The 18709-nt window shown below is 50.6% G+C and overlaps 1 protein-coding gene and 1 long non-coding RNA gene across 9 annotated transcripts in view; one reads left to right on the top strand and one right to left on the bottom strand.

Moving 5' to 3' along the window:
• The window catches only part of LOC116280322 (uncharacterized), a 45102-nt gene that overhangs the window by 4098 nt on the left and 22295 nt on the right, over positions 1-18709 (bottom strand). For 3 of the 5 annotated variants that reach the window (XR_012072110.1, XR_012072106.1, XR_012072109.1), the window contains 3 exons: positions 5378-5575; positions 4072-4192; positions 1836-3103 (listed from right to left, as the gene is read on the bottom strand). This is a non-coding gene — a long non-coding RNA (uncharacterized lncRNA). The remainder of the gene's footprint in view (positions 1-1835; positions 3104-4071; positions 4193-5377; positions 5576-18709) is intronic. The other 2 variants (XR_012072108.1, XR_012072107.1) reach the window with 2 other exon arrangements.
• GABBR2 (gamma-aminobutyric acid type B receptor subunit 2) overlaps positions 1-18709 on the top strand; it is a 354329-nt gene that overhangs the window by 326450 nt on the left and 9170 nt on the right. For all 4 annotated transcript variants that reach the window (XM_031677345.2, XM_006204058.4, XM_072959804.1 and 1 more), the window contains 3 exons: positions 11483-11593; positions 15747-15971; positions 18072-18254. In XM_031677345.2, the coding sequence (XP_031533205.1) occupies positions 11483-11593; positions 15747-15971; positions 18072-18254 (519 nt within the window). The remainder of the gene's footprint in view (positions 1-11482; positions 11594-15746; positions 15972-18071; positions 18255-18709) is intronic.

Raw genomic sequence — 18709 nt, 5'->3', positions numbered from 1 at the left:
CTAGACCTCAATCCTGTGTGATTGTTTAGAGGAAATGGGACAGGGTACCCAACACGCTTAGCGCAGAATGTGGCACACAGTGAGCAGTCAGCACGTGCAGGGCGGCAGAGGAAGCACATGTGGTAAAGGGGTGGGGGAGGTAGAGGAGAGGAAAAATTCCCACATAGGTGTCTCCAGCACGAGGCCACAGTCCTCCCCAAAGAGAGAGGCAGGAAGCACAGGGGGCCTCGGAGGGGAGGACTCCGGGTGAGAGGACCTAGAAAGATTGCAAAGATGGAGGAAGGGGTGAAGGAAGGGCATCCCAGGACAAAGAAAAGGCTGAGTAAAGGACCCGGAGGGAGATTATGGGGCTGGGCCGTGGGTGAGTTTGGGTCATGGGATGCAGGGCTGGTCAGATATGCGGAATCTGATCACAGAGGGTCACGAAGCCCGGTTTGTGGGTCTGAGTGACTTTCCTACGGTTTGAGAAGCTGTTGAGGGTCTCTGAGTGTGGTATCATAGCCTTTATGTAGAAGATTGCTCCGGAGCAGCATGGAGGAGGAGCTGGGGCGGGAAGGAGATGAGTGAGGGCAAAGGGCATGAGAGGTAGCGAGGTCCTGGAAGGCAGCCCAGGTTCCGGCGTGACCTGGGTGGACGTGAGGCAGGTCTCTGAGTTAGCAAACCCGGGAGGGATGGAAGGTTTAAGGGAGAAAGTAATGAGTTCTGACTGAGAAATGTTAAGTTGGAGGGGTCGGAGGGCAAAGAATCAAAGAACCGGGAGAGGGCAGGGCTGGAAGTGAGAGCATGATTCCTTCAGGTGGCCTCCGGGAGCAGAGGACTAAACGGGGTCCCCTGCCTTTGGCCACTAGGAGGTCGTGGAGTCCACGGGGAGCACTGCAGTGGCTTGGGGGTGAGTGTTGGGAGGTAAAGAATGTAGGTGGAGGTACAGGCACCCTTTTCAGAAAGCTCCACTGACAGGCAAGAGAAAGGGGCCAAATCGCTTGAGAAACAGGAAGCAGGAAGGAGCCTTCGACCAGGCTGGGGCCCAGCGGGGGCGGCGGAGTAACTAGGCAGGAGAGCAGGGGTCAGGGAGCAGAGATGGGGTCAGGGGTTTCTTCCTCAGTCATTTTCCTGTTAGTGCTCAAACCCAGTGGCTGTTGACTCGTTCAACTCTTGTTCTCGTTTATTCTCAGGACTTAATTTCCAGCATCTCAGAGTCTTACTGTACCATGTCTGTGTCTGAGGGACACAAGTCTCTCTTCTCTTCTGTTCTCTCCTGTCTGCTCTCCTTCCATTGTTCTACTCACTCCCCCCACCCCCACCCCTACCCTGACGGGCAGAGGCCCGGACACCCAGGTTGGTCCCAGGACCGCGGGAAGAAAGCCAGGTTCTGCTGTCAGGGTGGTGGGCACCCTGGTCCTGCTGAGGGCGGGTGCAGCCGGACTCCAGGCAGCCTACCAGGGGCCTGTGCTTCCCGTTGGGTGTGGCCACCCCAGGCTCACCAGATGTCAGCACTCAGAGGGGAAGGAGCTTGCTTGCCCAGGCTTGGCCCACAGACGTTTCCAATCAATAACCCTGCTTCTCCAAAAATCAGGTGATCATATGAATAGTTAACCCGTATTTCCACATATCCCAGTGTCAGCTGGGCCCTTGTGGGCCGTGAGATACCGGAAGTACTGCCTCAACCCCCAAGGTGGGGAGGACATCCCGAGCCTGCTAGGAATTTCCTCCCGCTCCCAGCCTTCCTCATGGGCACAGTGCAGCTCCTGGTTCACGGATACCATCTCTCTTCCACCCCACATCACCCCGGGACAAGTCCCAGTCCTTTTGCCAGGGTCACCCCCTTCCCCTCTCACCCATCAAACATGTCCTGAATTTTTGTAGAACTTTCTGAAGGTGCAGAAGTCTGTGGGGAAGGAGCATGTGGCCCAGCCAGCTTCCGTCCTGCTGCTCTCTGCTCTCTCTCTGGAGCAGACAGTCTCCCCACCAGCTCCCAGGGTGGGTTTGGCCTCCTCTGTACACGTGGTGCCAGTGGCAACTACCTTCCGAGAGCTGGCACTTTCCACCAAGTCGTGGCTCCCGAGAAGGGAATTCTCATCCAGTTGCTAAAACAGCAGCAGTTTCTCCAACACTGAGGTAGAGTTGTCCTCACCCACATCAGCTGCTTTCAGTCACCACTTCACTCTCTCGAGTTCTTTAACTAACTTGAGAACAGTAGCCACACTCACTTCAAAAATGTCCTTAGAGTTAGAAGCCCTTCCAAGCATTCACTTGACTCTGGAACCAGGACGAGCCGTGTGGACAGGCAGCCCAGACGCAGGATGGTGGCAGGAACCCAGCTCGTGAGCGGTGACGTGCACACAGACAGGCCCTGTGCTGCCAGGTGTCTCATTTCCAGAAGAAGCCAGAAATCTGGGTGTTCGTGTGAAATCACTGAGTCAGTTTAAATACTGACTATGAAGTCTAAAAATTTTAAGCACCATTAGGTGAAGTAAAACACATCTGTGGCCCGCACAATGCCTGAGGCGCAGGAGTTTCTCTCTGCTCTAGAGCCGCAGGAAGACTTCCCATCCTGGTGCCCAGCCACTCCCTGGTGACTCTCTCAAGGACGTGTGGAGCCACCTCCCTGTCCCCAGTCGCTGGGTCATCATTCCGTCTGGGGAAGTGCATGTTCTGGCACTGGTCTCTCATTACCCAGCATGGTCAGGCTCACTGAAAAGTGCACAACGCGCCACCCTGGTGCCAGGAGGTCGCTGCAAACCACGAGGCTGACGCCTGGGACGCGGCAGTATCATCACCCGTTCACAGGCTGCCTCATGAAAGCCCGCCATGAACAAGCACCTCTTGGCTTCGGGTTCAGCAGCAATGCCTGTGAGCTCTTCCTGCTCCAGGCTTGCCCCAGAAGCCTCAGGCACAGGCGTGTGGAGAGTAGGGGTGCCCCTGAAGGCCTGCTTTCACAGGGAGGGGGACAGAGCCAGGCCACAGACGTTGAGATGTCCTCACCTGCTTTGCAGGAAAGAGGTCTGGCTTGGTTTTGCCTCGGACTTACGTCACCTTAAGCAAGTCTCTCATCCTCTCTGAGCCTCGGTTTCCTCACTTGTAACGTGTGCAAAATTCCTGGCTCCTGGGGTCAGAATCAAAGAGAAATCCTAGTATGAATACATCTGTGAGCTGCAAAAGGCTAGAAATGTTAGGACCTATTACTGCACCTGTCAATCCTTAACTTCCCCAAGATGATCCTCACCCCAGCTATGACCCTTACATAGCCACAGAACTTCATTCTGGATTCCAAGGTCAAACTCAGGATGCCTCTCTGAACAGGACCAGGTGAGGGTCCCACTAGCCCACTGGCATCCTAATGCTCAACCAGGGCTCCTTGCCCTCCTCAGCCAGGTCCCAGCCACCTCCCCCACCTCCTCTCCCCTCCGCAAAGCATGGCTCCATAAGGATGTGGCCAGGGAGGTTAGGGCAAGTGGCTCTGGACCCATGACTGCTGCCCTAGACACTGCCCCAGGGACACCTAAGAAAGAGTGCACAGTCCAAAAGCCAGGGGTTGGCCTACAAGCCAGCTCCAGGGGGCTGACTTGGCCTTGCCTGGCACCTGTGAATGGTAAGTCCCAATAAATGTTGGCTGGTGAGCAGCCCACAAGGCTGGTTCCCCCTGTGCCAACCTACAGCATGGTCCAGTGCACAGGGCATGGGGCCAAGGTCAGAACACCTGCACCCGGGTCTCCATTTAGTCACTGCTTGCTGTGAGTCCTTTTCTGGGCCTCAGTTTCTCCATCTATAAAAAGAGGAATTGGACTAGGGCACGACCCCCTTAGTGTTTAGAAATGGGGAGCCAGGGGAGGGAGACTGGCTGACATGGTGACTAGAGGGTGTTCATGGCATCCAGGAGCCAGGGGTTCTGGGTGCCCTGCACTAGACAGGACAGCCCCTCACAACAAAGATTTACAGCCCCTCCAAAGAGAAGAATTGCCGGAAGTGGCCCTGGGGAGAAACCTTGGTGGGTGATCTCACAGGTCCCTTCAATCTGGGATTCTGAAAAAATTCACCCAGACTCATAATCAAACATTTCAAAAAAATTCTTACTTTGAAATGACAGCTTCGAGCTTTGTTGCCTCAGAGATGTGTGACTGCTGCTGTTGAGATAAGCGGCCCAGCCCCGGCGGGATCTGGAAGGCTCCTCCCGGCTCCAGCGCTCTGTGACTCTCTGCGGTTGGAGATAATGATGATGGTCTACACATAAGGAGTGGGCTTTCCAGTCTCAAAAGCCTGCTAAACACACCGGTTACCTCTTTTGATCATCTTGCCAACCCAGGGAGGTTGCAGATGAGGAAATCATGGCTCAGAAAGGCTTAGAGATACATTCAAAGTCACACAGCTGGCAAGTGATGGACTTGGGATCTGACCCCCGTGGCCTTTCCCTCCCTGCCCAGGCTTCCTTGATGGGACAACCCCTGGCATCTCCCCCAAAAGAGGCAGTGTCAACTCACCTGCCTTCCCAGGAAAAGAGAAGCATCTCAAGACTGAAACTCAGCCCAGAAAGGTCAGACGTCCTCCCTCCTCCCACCACCACACACTTTCAAACTCACATTTATATACACACATATACTAACCTCCAGTAGGAAAACCTACCAATTTTACCACATATTTTAAAAATCAAGTTTGAAATTTAAAAAAGAGGCAGAAATGGCTCAGGAAGAAAGTTCCGAGAGCCCACTTCTGGGAGCTGGTCAGAAGGTGGAAGGCACCCACTCCTTCAAAGAAGTGCTGGCAGAGTCCTTGCCATTTCAGGTCCTGCCTGTGCACTGCTCCTGCTCCCAGGAATGCTCCCCCGCTAGGTTTTCACATGGCTGGTCTTCCCACTGTTCAGTTCAGGTCTCAGACTACATGTCACCACTTCCGAAGAGCTTTTCCCAGACTACCTGACCTGAAGCAGGTCCTCATAGCGCCTTGTCCTTCTCTTTAGGAACACCTATCACCCCTCTGCTCAGAGCTCCTGTCAACCTCCTGTACCCTCCACTGAAATGCATGCTCCAAGAAGGCAAGCATTGTGAGGTCTCAGAACTGGACCCCAGCATCGAGCCCGGCACACAGCAGGCACATGAGAAATACTGAGTTGATTCTGATGAGGGAACACAGGACAAATATAGTCATCCCCAGTTATTCACAATCACATTAGTTATCCTGTAAATTAACCCATGGGCTCATTTGCTGAGAAATGGGAAACTGAGGTCAAAAAAAGTGTGAGGACTTGCCCAAGGTCACCCAGCAAGTCTAGAGCAGGATCCAGGCCTTTGACCTTTCAGGCGTCGATGCCTCAAGCCAGGTCCATATCCTTGCCTGTCTGTTTTGTGCGGCCTGACAAAGCCGGATGTTTGCAGGGGCCACTGACCTACATTGTGAATAATTGCATCATGCAGAGGGACTCTCAGGCCAGCTGCTCTCCTTTTGCTGCACAGATGGGGGAGGCTTTCCCGGGCAGCGTCTGCAAGCCTCCCGCTGAGCGGCGGCTGGACCAGGAGTCAGGTGTGAGCCCTTGCAGCCTCCGGCCATCACAGACAGGCGTGGCTGCTCTGCTGGGCTCTGCGCCCTGTCAGGCAGAAAGAGCATTTTATCAGCTTGATTTCATGCAGCACCAAAGCACAGCCTTCACAGAGCTCCGGGGCTTCAGGGAGGCCTCTATCGAACGTTTAGCACTTAAGTCATTCCTCCCACGAGCAGCACCTCACAGTTTGTAGAACAGGTTTATACCCGCTGTCTCCTTGGCATGTGAAAGGCAGGGCAGGCTGGGGGATACACATGGTGAGGAAGGAACGAACGCTGGTTTGGGAGTCAGACAGACCTGGGTCTGAATCTCAGCTCTGACACGTACTGGTTGGAGATTAGGGCGTTACTTAACCTCTCTGCCTCAGTTTCCTCGTCTGTGAAGTGAGGTTAACGCCTTGTTGGATCCTTATAAAGCAGCGACAAGATAACGTGTGTAGAGCTCACAGCTTAGCAACTAGCACACTGTTGTCACTCGTGACAAGGCAGCTCTGGTGTTTTAGGGTGGCTCTTATTGGCTGAGGCCAGCCCACTCCCCCTTTGAGGTCACCTCTCATGGAACCATCCTGATCTTACTAGAATGGAAGACCCACGGGGACAGGGCCCTTGTCAGTCCTGGTTACTGTCACATTCCCCATTCCCGGAACAGTACCCAGCAAATGGTAGTGCCTGATAATTACGGTATGAATGAATGAATGAATGATGACTTAGGTAATGCCCAGGTGAGCAACAAGTAAGGAAGAAAAATAAAGAAGAGAAAAAAGCAAGCTGAAAGTTCTTGCAGACCAGTCATCCAAGGCAAGGGAAACATTCTTAGGCCAATGGAAATGCTGTAGCCCACACCGTACAGAGAAGTGGGCCTGAAATCCCGGCTCAGGCCCTGACATCAAATCCTAGCATGGCATCTGCAGGAGTCAGTGCCCTGTGCTCACTGGCACTGGGCGACGTGGCTGGCCCACTCTGGGAACAGGGAGTGTGATGGCCAGTCCTTCCTTCCTCAGTAGCCCCCATTCACCCACTGCCCAAAAAGCAGGATGAGGCAGGTCTTCCAAGGTGCCTGGAGGTCTGGCCTAATTTAAGGCCAATGAGTGCCTTCTAGAGAAAAGGATGCTGCTGCTGATGGCTTCGCCACTTGCAGCCCCACTGAGCTCCACAAGCAGCTCTGCGTCCCCAGGAGAGGGTGAGCCACGGCTGCTGGGCGGAACCCTCCACATGGTTCTTTGCTGCCCTCTAGCGGCGCTTTGGTGCACGACAACGAGGTCAAGTAAGCACTCAGGTAATGGCCCAGGTTCCCCACCATGTCCTGTTGCATGGTCAGGCATCTCTCTTCATGTGTGTGATTGCTCCCAGCACTCTGAACTCCAGTCCCAGGCATGATCAGGACAGATCATACAGGAAGAGGCATGGCTCTTACAGTTTGAAATTCAATGCAGGGCTGATTTGACTTTATTCAGATTCCCCATCCCCTACTCCTAAAACCACCCCCAACCACTGCCACTCTGGCCAGCGTGCACAAACCTGGGGCTGTGTGAGAGTGATGCTGATGACCAGGATATTTTTTTTGGCTTACTTCCAGATCAGTGCCTGTGTACTGGGGAGATGAAGTAGAAGCATCTCTGCCCACCCTTGGGACCACTGACTTCTCTGAGCTCTGGGCAAGCCCGTGGTTTTTTGCTGCCCTCTCACCTCCGCAGGAAAGGCTGTGCTTAAGTTTAATGAGATGGGTCGGGGACTGAAAGACCAGATTAAAAATCAGGATTTGAAGAGGTTAGAGCAGACCAGGATTGGGGTGGGGGGTGGAGAGGAGGGGGCACTAACAAGGTAAAAGGTAACCAGGCTGGAGTGCCAACCACAGAAAGGGGAAGACAGAGCTACCAGCAGTTCCGTGAAAACTACCTGTGGGGTCCTAGTCAACCACAAGGAACTTATGAATCACCAGTGGAAGGTAGTTATTTAGAGCACCAGGGAGAGCTGGAGAGAGGTGCTTAGCACTACCTGAAGTGTTGAGCTCAAATCTAGGTTTGCAGGACCAGGTCTACTTGTTGGGGGAGGTGATGCATCCTGGCAGATCTTCCCCTCCTGTGGAAAAAGAGTTTGGTATCTTTCTGGGGAGCCCTGGGAGAAAGACAAGGACCGAAGGTGGAAGTACAGGAGGAGAAGGTTCTGGTTCAATTAAAAAAAAAAATTCACCAAGAGTGGGAAGGAGGGCACTCTCTGCCACTGGGGGCAAATACGCCAGGCAACCACTGTCAGCTTCCCATGAACAGAGTTTTCATTACATCGAAAAATGGGTATGACAGAATCACTCCTCTCTACATGGAGGATCTAAGAGTTCATCATAAATTACTGCCTTTCCTGGTAGAACAGACACTGTCATCATTAATGGCCCTGCTGTTCATGCATGCCCGCAGCGGGCCTGTGCTACTGCGTTCTGAGTCTGCTTCGCTGTCAGACATTGGAGAAAACCAAGTTATGCCACTAAGTCACTGCTGACCTCGGGTCCAAGTTCTTCCTCAGTCTCCTCAATTAAATTAAATTAGGGTATCAGGAATCCCCTACCACCCTTAGAATCCAGCCACTTCCTGGGGGAGTAGCAGTGGTTGGGAAATCTCTAGCCCTGGCAACTCTGACTGTGGTTCCTGCGGATCACCTTTCCCTAGGTGTCTCTCACTAGCACCCACTGCCACCACTGAGGAGGCCGCAGGGGACCCTGCTCTCCCTCTAGCACTGCCGCGGGTGTGTGCACTCAACGACCATGGACCCAAAGAAGCTAAGCTAAAGCTTTCTGTGGCTTGGGACAGCAAAAGGGAAATCAAGCCTGAGAGAGCATGCAACTGTGATCTAGTCACCAAATGGCCTGAGCCCTCAGGCCCCACCCCTCCCAGCTCCTCCTGCATCCATGTCAGGACACTATCTTCCTCAACTCACAGGAGCCCAGCCACTTGCCTGCCTCAAAGGCCAAGCCTAGTGAGCAGGGCCAAGACAAATAGGGTGTCCATCCTGCACCTGCCTGAAGTCTGCCTTCTGCATCCCTGGATCCCACCAAAGTGCCCCTTCTTTCTAGTGACTGACCCTGAGAATGCCTACCCCTTACCCTCAGGAATGTGGCTTTACCCTCGGCCTTAAGAGGACAACATCCAGAACACAGTTATTTTTTTGTTCTTTTTTTTATTAATAGATTTTATTTTTTTAGAGCAGTTTCAGGTTCACAGCAGAATTGAGCAGAAAAGACAGAGAGTTCACACATATCCCTCCCCACCCATCCATATCTTTGATGAGATACCCTCAGTGGGATCAGTTCTAAAGACAAACAGATTTGCAAGGAAATCTTCAACTTTAGTAAATTTGTTGTTGCTGGTGTATGGATATAGCAATTTTGAAACTGTTTTGTGTCTATTATAGAATTGAAAAAAATGAGTGAGTATTTTGATGTTGTTAGAAACTAGGGATTCACTATGGGAGAATACAGATGCAAATATGGAATGAGGGAAAACAAGGAAGAACTCTGTGATGTTGGATTTTATCTTGATCTATATCTATAGATAGATGATACAGACTGAATGATGATGGATAGATGGATAGGTAGATGGATAGATGGATAGACAGAGAGATAAAAGGGCCTCAAAGTAATGATACCCTAGGAATAGTGAGCACATCAAGTGCCCAGATCTTGGTTTCTAAATACCATTCTCTGCTAAAAGAACCAGGACTCTTCAGAGAAAAGGCTGATTCTAAGACTGGGGGGAAAAGAAAAGTGTAGGGAGAGCCTGGAATATCTTGTGCCAAGAAATATGAAAGTGCTTAAAAAATTATAGGGACATGTGGAAAAAAACACAGGCGACAGCATGAAGGAGTTTTCTACTGGCCAAATCTGGAAAATTTTGAGCAAAATAAATAATAGTAGTAATGGATTGTAAGACATTGAATCTAAAAGGATCCCATAAGTCCATACTGATATACATAGATGAGTGGGAGGAAAGGAAAGAGCCTGTTTACAGTATATTGCCAAGTATTTAAATGTAATGAGAGAGTTAGAAAATCACCATTTGCAGCTACCAAAGTAATCAGATAGAAATCATCAATGGATGCTGAAACCACTGAGTTAGTTTGTGGGGGAACAATATACTCACATAGTCTCAAAGTATCTCCCACAGATTATTTATTAATTACAAGGGGGAAATGGTACCTCTGAAGTAAAGAGATTTGGCAGACATCACCTCAACCAAATGATCACAAGCATCACCAATAATGGGGCAAGTGCCATCAAGTGCCCCTGATGTGAAACATTGAAGAGGTGAGAACATCACTTATACAGGATTCCTGCCAAGAATACATAACCTGAATCTAATCATGGAAACACATTCAGACAAACCCAATTGAGCGACATTATACAAAATAACTGACCTGGAATCTTCAGATACATCAATGACATGAAAGGAGGCTGAGGTCTTGTTTGAGATTGAAGGAGAAAGGGCTGATTCCAAGGCTGACTGCAGACATGACAAGTGAATGCGACATGGTTCTGGATTGGGTCCTTAAAGGACATTAATGGGCCAGTTGGCAAAATTGTAAAGTGAGTACTGTATTAGATAATATACCGTATCAATGTCAAATTTTCTGAATTTGGTAAGTGTACATGGTTATATGAGAGAATCCCTTGTTCTTAGGAAATACATGCTACATGTTTAGAGGTAAAGAAGCGCCAGGATGTCTGCAACTTACTCGCAAATGGCTCAGAAAAAATATATATGTATAGTAGATATTTTTTCACTCCCTGGGTGTCTTTTTCTCCTCTTGCCACCACCTGGCTGATTCCACAGTTTCCCAGTTCAGACTCCTGAGAGAACGTGCTTGGATTGAGTCCTCTCCACCACCCCTCTTTGGGCAGAGCAGTTTGCACTAGGAAACTTCCTAGGTCTCTGATAAGCCCCTGGATTGGCTGCCTAGGGTCTGGTGCCCACCCCTTGTCCAATCAGCTCCAGCCCAGGAAGGGTCATGTGGTACATAACATGGCTGCCACCATTGCTCCCTCAGTGGAGGTGGTGGGCAAGAGGGTCTCCTTAAAAGGGTTTGGCAGGCCCCGTGCTTGGCCCAGCCAGTAGATACTGAACCTCCAACTGCCTGAGTTAATTCCAGAGACACCTGAAGGCCTCCTGACCTAACTGAGTGCCTCATTCTCTCCCTCACTCTTCTAACAAATGTTATAGATGCCTGCTCAGGGCCAGGTCTTGTGCTAGGTACTAGGGGTACAGAAATGACCCAGTCCCTACTCTTAGGAGCTCTGAATCAAGTTGGAAAGATATGAAGAACTCAGATAAATGAAGTTCAGAGCTGAATCACAACCAACAAACAGAGGCAGCCAATGCTGGTTGAGGCGTGAGCCCCATGGAACACAGAGGTGGGGTCCAAAAGGCCTCCTGGATGGTGGCACTGGCTGTGGCTCATGGGAGAGGAAAGGACTGTCAAACAGGGACTTGGCTGCTGGGAAGATGGCCAGTGCCATCCTTGGGTTTCTGTAGCCCCCCGACTGTGGGAACAAAGGAACGAGCCTTGGGCTGGAATGGTAAACAAGTTATAAAAAGCTGCAGGCTCAGAGGTGAGAAGGCTGGTTAGCCAATGACGGGTAAGATCCCCAGAGGGGGGCAACCTAAGACAGGCACAGCCGCCGGAGTCCAAGAAGAAGATTGTTAAGCAGCTGTTTCTCATACATTCCGCCCTGATAAGCTGTAAGGCTCGCTGGTGCCAACACGAACATGATTTACCAAAACATAAAGGGTCTTCTGACCTTGAGCCAGACACTACCAGTTAACCATTTCCCTTGTCATTCTTCTTTGCTATATAAGACTGTATAACTTTAATAAAGCTTTAGAGTAGCCATCAGCTCTCTCCGCATACGGTGTGTATGTGTATATGATATTGCGACACCAACAGTTGCTGTCTTCTCTTTGCACAGCCGGACCCAGCAGGACGGGACATCTCCATCCGCCCTCTCCTGGAGCACTGTGAGAACACCCACATGACCATCTGGCTCGGCATCGTCTATGCCTATAAGGGGCTTCTCATGGTAGGTGCAGAGCAGGAGGCAGCGTGGGGAAATGCTTCTCTGTCAGAGCTCTCTCTCCCTGGGGCCTCCGTCAACATAAAAATAACCAGAGCCCCCAGGACCAGGCACTTACTGCACGCCAGGCTCAGTGTCTGGCACATGTCATCTCGGTCGCACAACCCCATGTGAGACAGGTACAAATAATGTCCCCATTTCACTGATGAGGACGCTGAGGCTTGGTTTGCCCGAGGTCACTCAGCTAGTAAGTGGCAGAGTCAAGGTCTTAACTAGAGAGTAACCCCCAAGCCTGTGAGCGTGCTTCCCAGCTGCCCCTGTCCTGCTCCCTGAACAGCAGTCTGGTAACACCTAGCGCATGTTCACATCCCTGCATTTCACTGGATCTACCTCCTGTGGGAGGTGAGTGGAATCATCCCCATTTTATAGATGGGGAAAGTAAGGCTCAGAGAAGTTAAATGAATTGCTGAAGGCCACCTGGTAACCTCCAGTCTCCAAACCCAATACTCTTCCCACTCCATTCATCTGTGTAATCAAAGATCACATACCTAGCCCACCTCTCAAGGTTGTAGAATTTCAAAGTTAGGAAGGACTTGAAAAGGCAGTCTCATCCTACCTTATTCCAGGTTAACCCTTGAACCTTCTCTCCACATCCTGTGCAGGCCATGCCTCCACTAAAATCCCTCCAGGGTCAGGATGCTGGCCACTGCACCTCAGATCTTTCCATAGGAAAGTTAAGCCACCATCTGCCTCTGTGTGGCTACCACTTAAAGGCTGAGAATGAAGCCCTCTCCAAAGGCCATTTCTTGCGCTGCTCAAATGCATCCTTACCTGCTGCTGCTTCAGAGAACTGTTATTAATCCTGGATCCTGCACAGGGCCACACCAGAAGATCATGTGTTACAAGAACCCCAGGCAAAGGGTGCCCCCCACTTCATACTAGTTGAGACCTTCTTGTGATTTCCGTGGAGGTCCTTTGAGGACCACTGGGGTACAGTCTGGGTCCCATGACGTAACAGGACATGCATGAAGTAGAAAATGGGACCTTGAGGACATGGTCACCAGGGCTGTCAGAGACAGGGGGTACAGACCCCCAAAGCAGACCCATCATCAGTGCACAGAGTTGTCAGAAGGCAACCCTCGAGTTTACATAAAGAAGGATTCTGTCTAACAGAGCAGTGTCCACAAAGGTGATTGAGCCCCCGGGCGGGAAGGAGCTCCCTTCATGGAAGGCATGCGGCATCAATTACTTGAGTTTCTCGGCCCTTGCTGAGTAAAGCGCATGAAGCTAGACTCTCCAGGATCCCTCCAGCCTCCATGTTCCTTGATCCTGAGACTCTGTGAAATTAGATTATGGTGAATCAGACTGACTCTTTAAACTGGATTTGTCTGTAATGTTTTGGCCATCTATTATCTTCTCCACCTACTTCCAAAAGTGAATGGAGGTGACTGTATCTCTTCCAGAGAAACTAATACCTTCACCCAGATCATGTCCATAAAAGCTCTTTATTTGACAGCACAAATGCTTTACTGTTTCCAGCATGTGCAAGGAACCGTCCACAGCCCTCCTGGCCCTTAAGGCTCATGACCAAAATCCCACCTCCCGGCCCCTTCTGTTCTGAAACCACAGAATCTCAGGGTGGAAAGAACATACACAGCCCTGTAGGCCGGTTCTGCTCTCAGATGTGTCAGCCCCCCAGCCCACCCTGAGCATCCCTAACAAGTGTTCATTCACTCACTGCTTCCACACCTCCAGTGATGGGGAGCTCACCCCCTTCAGCCTGTGCCATCTATGGATGGTGTATCAGTTTCCTGTGGCTGCAGTAGCAAATACAAACTGGTGGCTTAAAACTACTGAAATGTATTCTCTCACAGTTCTGGAGGCTGGAAGTCTGAAATCCAGGCACAGCCATGCTCCCTCCAAAGGCTCCAGGGAAGAATGCTCCCTTGCCTCTCTCAGCATATGATGGCTCCAGGCATTCTTTGGGTTGTGGCTGCATGACTCCAGTCTCTACCTCCACCTGGGCCATCCAGGATGATCTCATCTTGAGAACCTTAATTATCTGCAAAGACCTTTTTTCCAAATAAGGTCACATTGACAGCTTCCAGGGATTAGGATGTGGACATATCTTTAAGGGCCACTATTTCAACCTACCACAGATGGATTGCTTTTCTAGAAAGTTCTTCCTTATCCTCAATTTAAATCAGCCTCAGTGTAACATGTGCCTGTGAACACACATTCTACTTCTTGAAGGCCTGAGAACAGGTTACCCTCTGTTTCTTCCTGACACTCGTCAGAGATTTGCAGCCAACTACTAGGTCCCCAGACTTGCCCACATTTTATGACCAGTGGACTCTTGTGATGGTTTGGTGGACCATCAGCAGTGTGGCAAGGAGCAGACATCCCAGGCACCCACTCAGCCCTGACACGTTGCTGTGGGACCCGAGGCAGGTCATTTCGCCTTGCCCAGCCTCCGTTTCCTCCCCTGTAGGTCGGGGACAGGCCCGCCCAGCTGGCATGGCTGCTGTGGGACTGAAGGGGCTGCACTCCAAGGACCCAGCACAAAGCAGGCTTTCAACAGTGCATGTTTCCTTCTCTTACTCAGTATCTGCTTCCTGGGCTCTGGTTCCCACTTTAATTGGAATTTTTAAAAAATAACATGTCCATCTGTGAGATAACACACTTAAAGGAGCAAACTACAACTGTGGTTGTAAAAACAAAATAACCAGTTATAAGATAGTTATTAACTTATTTTTGTATCAGACATACCAGTTTACAAAATGCTTTCACACCCATCTTCTCATTTCGTCTAGATAGAAGCCCTGAGATAGGTATTACTGTTATTCCCATTTCACAGATATTGAAACTGAGGTCCTGAGAGGTGATATGATTTACCCAAAGTCACACAGCCAGGGGATAGCAGAGCAGATTCCAGACCCTCTGGCCTCTACCACATGGCATTGTGCTGCCAATTAAATCAAACCTCAGAGTGTAGGCCCTGGATGAAGTTAAATGGCTTGTGCAGCTGCTGGATGCCCCAAACATCAGTGATAAAGCCAGAGGGAAAGGGGGCCTTTGTAGGAAGACCTCCTGGAGGGGCTGACCCACAGCCAAAACCCCTGACCAGTCAGCAGTCCTGATCAGCTCTCCCTCCCGCCCACACCACCATTCTGCCCCACATTCCGCCTGCACTTTCTCTGCCACCTGCCCTCCCTTTTGCAGGCTAAACCCTAAACACCCTGATTCAGATCACGTTTGACTTCTACTCATTTCAGCTAGGACATGAATTGGTTAGGAGTAGAGCTGCAAGTGACAGAAAACCTACAAAAACAGTAGTTTAAAAAAATGTAGTTAATTTCCCTCTCAGGTAAGCAAAAGAGCTTGTGTGGAGGCTCTTAGAATCTTAGTCCCTTGCATCTTGCCTCCCTCATCTTCATCACGCATCTTCCACATCATGGTCTAAGATGACTTTATGGTCTAAGATGGCTGCTCAAGCTCCACCCATCACATTCCACTCCATCTGCTGGAGTGGAGGAAGGAGAATAGCATTTTCCTCTAAAGACACTTGCTAGAACTTGCACACACCACTTCCACCTACATGGCATTGTCCAGAACCTAGTCACATCACACCTAGCTTCAAGGACGGCTAGGAAATGCAGTCTCTCTATTCTGTGTGACTGCGTGCACTGGGGGGTAATAGAAGTCCCAGACACAGGGGCTCTGTCTGGTTCAACAGAAAAAAGACTGGACTGAACTTCTAGGGACATAGTCCACTTTTGTCACCAGATTGCTGTGTGGCCTTGGGCAAGCGCCTTCCTCCTCTCTGGGCCTTCGGGTTCTCTGTAGAGCAAGGCGACGTGGTTGAGATCATGTCTGACATTCCTTCCCACTGCCGCCTCCTGTGCATCTGTGCGTGAACTAGTGGTGGGGGTGAAGGAGAACCAGACAGCGAAAACACCCCAGCCTGCATTTCCTCGGAAGGACTCAACCTGGGGCCACAGTGGTGACAGATGGTGATATCCAGAAGACCCAGACAGCAGCAAGCCCCCAGCCTCCCTCCCCAACCCCCACCTCCAGAGTAACCCTCAGTTCAGCAGCTTCTCAGAGCAGGAGCTGCTTGGTAATGACCATCTCTCTCCCCTTTTTGTCACCGCTGCAGTTGTTCGGTTGTTTCTTAGCTTGGGAGACCCGCAACGTCAGCATCCCCGCCCTCAACGACAGCAAGTACATTGGGATGAGCGTCTACAACGTGGGGATCATGTGCATCATTGGGGCCGCTGTCTCCTTCCTGACCCGCGACCAGCCCAACGTGCAGTTCTGCATCGTGGCCCTGGTCATCATCTTCTGCAGCACCATCACCCTTTGCCTGGTGTTTGTGCCCAAGGTACAGGCGGTCCTCTGCCCCCAGTCTCACCGCCCTGCCATCCTGTCTGGCCTCACAAGGGGATTGCTGAGTTTCCTCCACTTTCTAAAAGTCTTACGCACTTTTTTCTTTAACTGATGAACACAGTTCACATCACAAAGTTTAGAAAATGCAGAAAAGCAAAAATCAGATTTTTCAGAACTCTCACATAGTCCCCCCACCCAAAAATAACCACTGTTAATGTTTTGGTTTGGTTTTTTACTGTTAATATTTTTGATGTATCCTTCCAGTCTTTTTTTTAGTGCTTAGGCAGTGATGCTTTTTCAGATATAGCTGTATTTTTTTGACATTTTTTATAGAGTTATAGTCAGTTTACAATGTTGTGTCAAATTCCAGTGTAGAGCACAATTTTTCAGTTATACATGAACATACATATATTCATTGTCACATTTTTTTTCGCTGCCACAAGATCTTGTATATATTTCCCTGTGCTATACAGTATAATTTTGTTTATCTTTTCTACTTTTTAAAATCCCAGTCTGTCCCTTCCAACCCCGCGCCCCCTTGGCAACCACAAGTTTGTATTCTACGTCTGTGAGTCAGACACAGCTGTAATTATAGCATGCTTTGTAGCTGCCTTTTTCACTTAGCTTTTGCCCCTTGTATTTTCCCACATTCATAACCATCATTGAGGGGAAGTTCTGTAACCTACTTGTCTTCTTGATCCCTTATGGTTGAGCATTACAGTATTTCCAGATTTCTTATAAGTGTACTTTTATTTTTCCTACATAATACACTTTCCTTGTTTCCAGTCATTCCCTTAAGCTTGAGTCACAGAAGTAGCACTACTGGGTGAAAAGGAATAACCATTTTTAACAGCCACTTACGTTTTCATTCATCTGCAGGGCTTACCTGAGTGATATCTTCCAGACATTATCCTACCCAGCTTGAGTCAATAACTTCTTAACTCTGTCTTCTGCTTCTTCCTTTATTCTTGGGCCCCACCGAGGTTAGGTTTTCTCTACACAGATCAGCCTACTGAAGAGGTCAAGGCCTCCAATTCACCCGCCCACTGCTGGGTGGGATAATGTCAGGAAAACATCTCTCAGGTCAGTGGTTATTTTGGATGGAGGAGCCACAGGACCCCAGTGATCTCTCCTCTCCCCTGGGCACGCGATCAGTCCCCAGTCAGGCTCAGCTGTGCCCCAGAACACCTCTGGCACGTACTCCTTCCTTAGGGTGTCGACACTTTCCCAGGCTCCAGGCCAAGCCCACAACTTCTCTGTGTGCACTCACATGTTCTCTCCACCCTGTGAAGATGCCAGGTTGACCCTAAGCCCAGCTCTGATCAGGACACTCTGCTTTGTCACCCTCGACAGCTCTTCATTGCCCTCCTGGCTCCAGGATCAAGTTGCCCAATACTGGGCTGGCTTTCAGGATCACTGGATCCCTCTAGGCTCCCCAGAGAACCCTGTCCATCATCCAGCTGCCTTTCTCTATAAGTGCCCTGAGCCCCCCTGCATCTGCATGTGCCATTTCTTCCCCTGGAATTCCCTTACCCTCACCATCCTTCCACGCCCTCCCCAGAGCCTAGCTCAGGCCCACAGCACCATGCTGAGCACTGTGCCCTGAATGCCTGGCCTGGTGATGATCTGAGTCCTTCCTCCATCCCTGCCTCTCACCTCTGAACCAGAAGTCCTAGTGGACAGGGGCCGTGGCCATGGTTCTAACAAGCACAAGCCTTCACTCTCCTCCCACTGTCTTCACAGCTGTCACCTTCAGGTTTATTTTCTACGTGGAGCAAGGCCTGAGGCAGAGTGAGGCTCAGCTGGAGCAGGGCATAAGCGGGATGGCAAGGATGCAGGTGGAATCAGGGTCAGGAGACCAGACTTCTACCAGCAAGGAAGAAAACCGAGACTCAGAGAGAGGAAGAGGCCTGCGCGAGGTCACACACAAGCGAGGGCCAGAGACAAGCCTGAGCCCAGGGCTCCAGACTCTCAGACTGTGTCCTTCCTGGGGCCCCATGTTGCCTCCAGTGCAGGCCCTGCTGGGAGGGACTGGATGGGGCCCGAGAGGAAAGACCCCAGGGTTCTCTTCTCAGCTCCACTTTTGTCCTTTCAGCTCATCACTCTGAGAACAAACCCAGACGCAGCAACTCAGAACAGACGATTTCAGTTCACTCAGAATCAGAAGAAAGAAGATTCTAAAACCTCCACCTCAGTCACCAGCGTGAACCAAGCAAGCACATCCCGCCTAGAGGGCCTGCAGTCAGAAAACCACCGCCTGCGAATGAAGATCACAGAGGTACCTCCCACAGCGCTGGTCACCAGGGCCCCATCCTCCACGGGAGCCCCCGGCCCCGTGCAGGGCCTCCGAGCTGCCGCTCCCCACCTCGGCTCCCCTAGGACACCCACACATCATGGCTGTGCAGTCCCATCTGTTGTCATTATGCTGTTAAGAACCACGGGAACATAAACTAGACAGAGGCGGTTTGTCGGAATCTCATAGAAGTTTATTGTCCATCTGGCCAAGGCTCTTGGGTTCCAGCAATGCCTCGATTCAAGCATCTTCAGAAAGAAAGTTCTTAGAGATTTGTAAGCCCCCAGATTATAGCACTGATTTGGGAAAACTTAGTTTTCTACCTCCTGTCTGTCTCCTTTACCACTCACACAGAACTCTTCACTTCTGACACTTCTGGTCACCAAATGTGTGTGTGTGTGTCAAGGGGGAGGGGGAGGGAGTTCCCGAACCAAGCAGTT

The sequence above is a fragment of the Vicugna pacos genome, chromosome 4 (assembly GCF_048564905.1).
Source record: "Vicugna pacos chromosome 4, VicPac4, whole genome shotgun sequence".
Classification (NCBI taxonomy): domain Eukaryota; kingdom Metazoa; phylum Chordata; class Mammalia; order Artiodactyla; family Camelidae; genus Vicugna; species Vicugna pacos.
The sequence above is the reverse complement of the archived record's forward strand: the minus strand, read 5'-3'. Positions and strand labels throughout refer to the sequence as shown.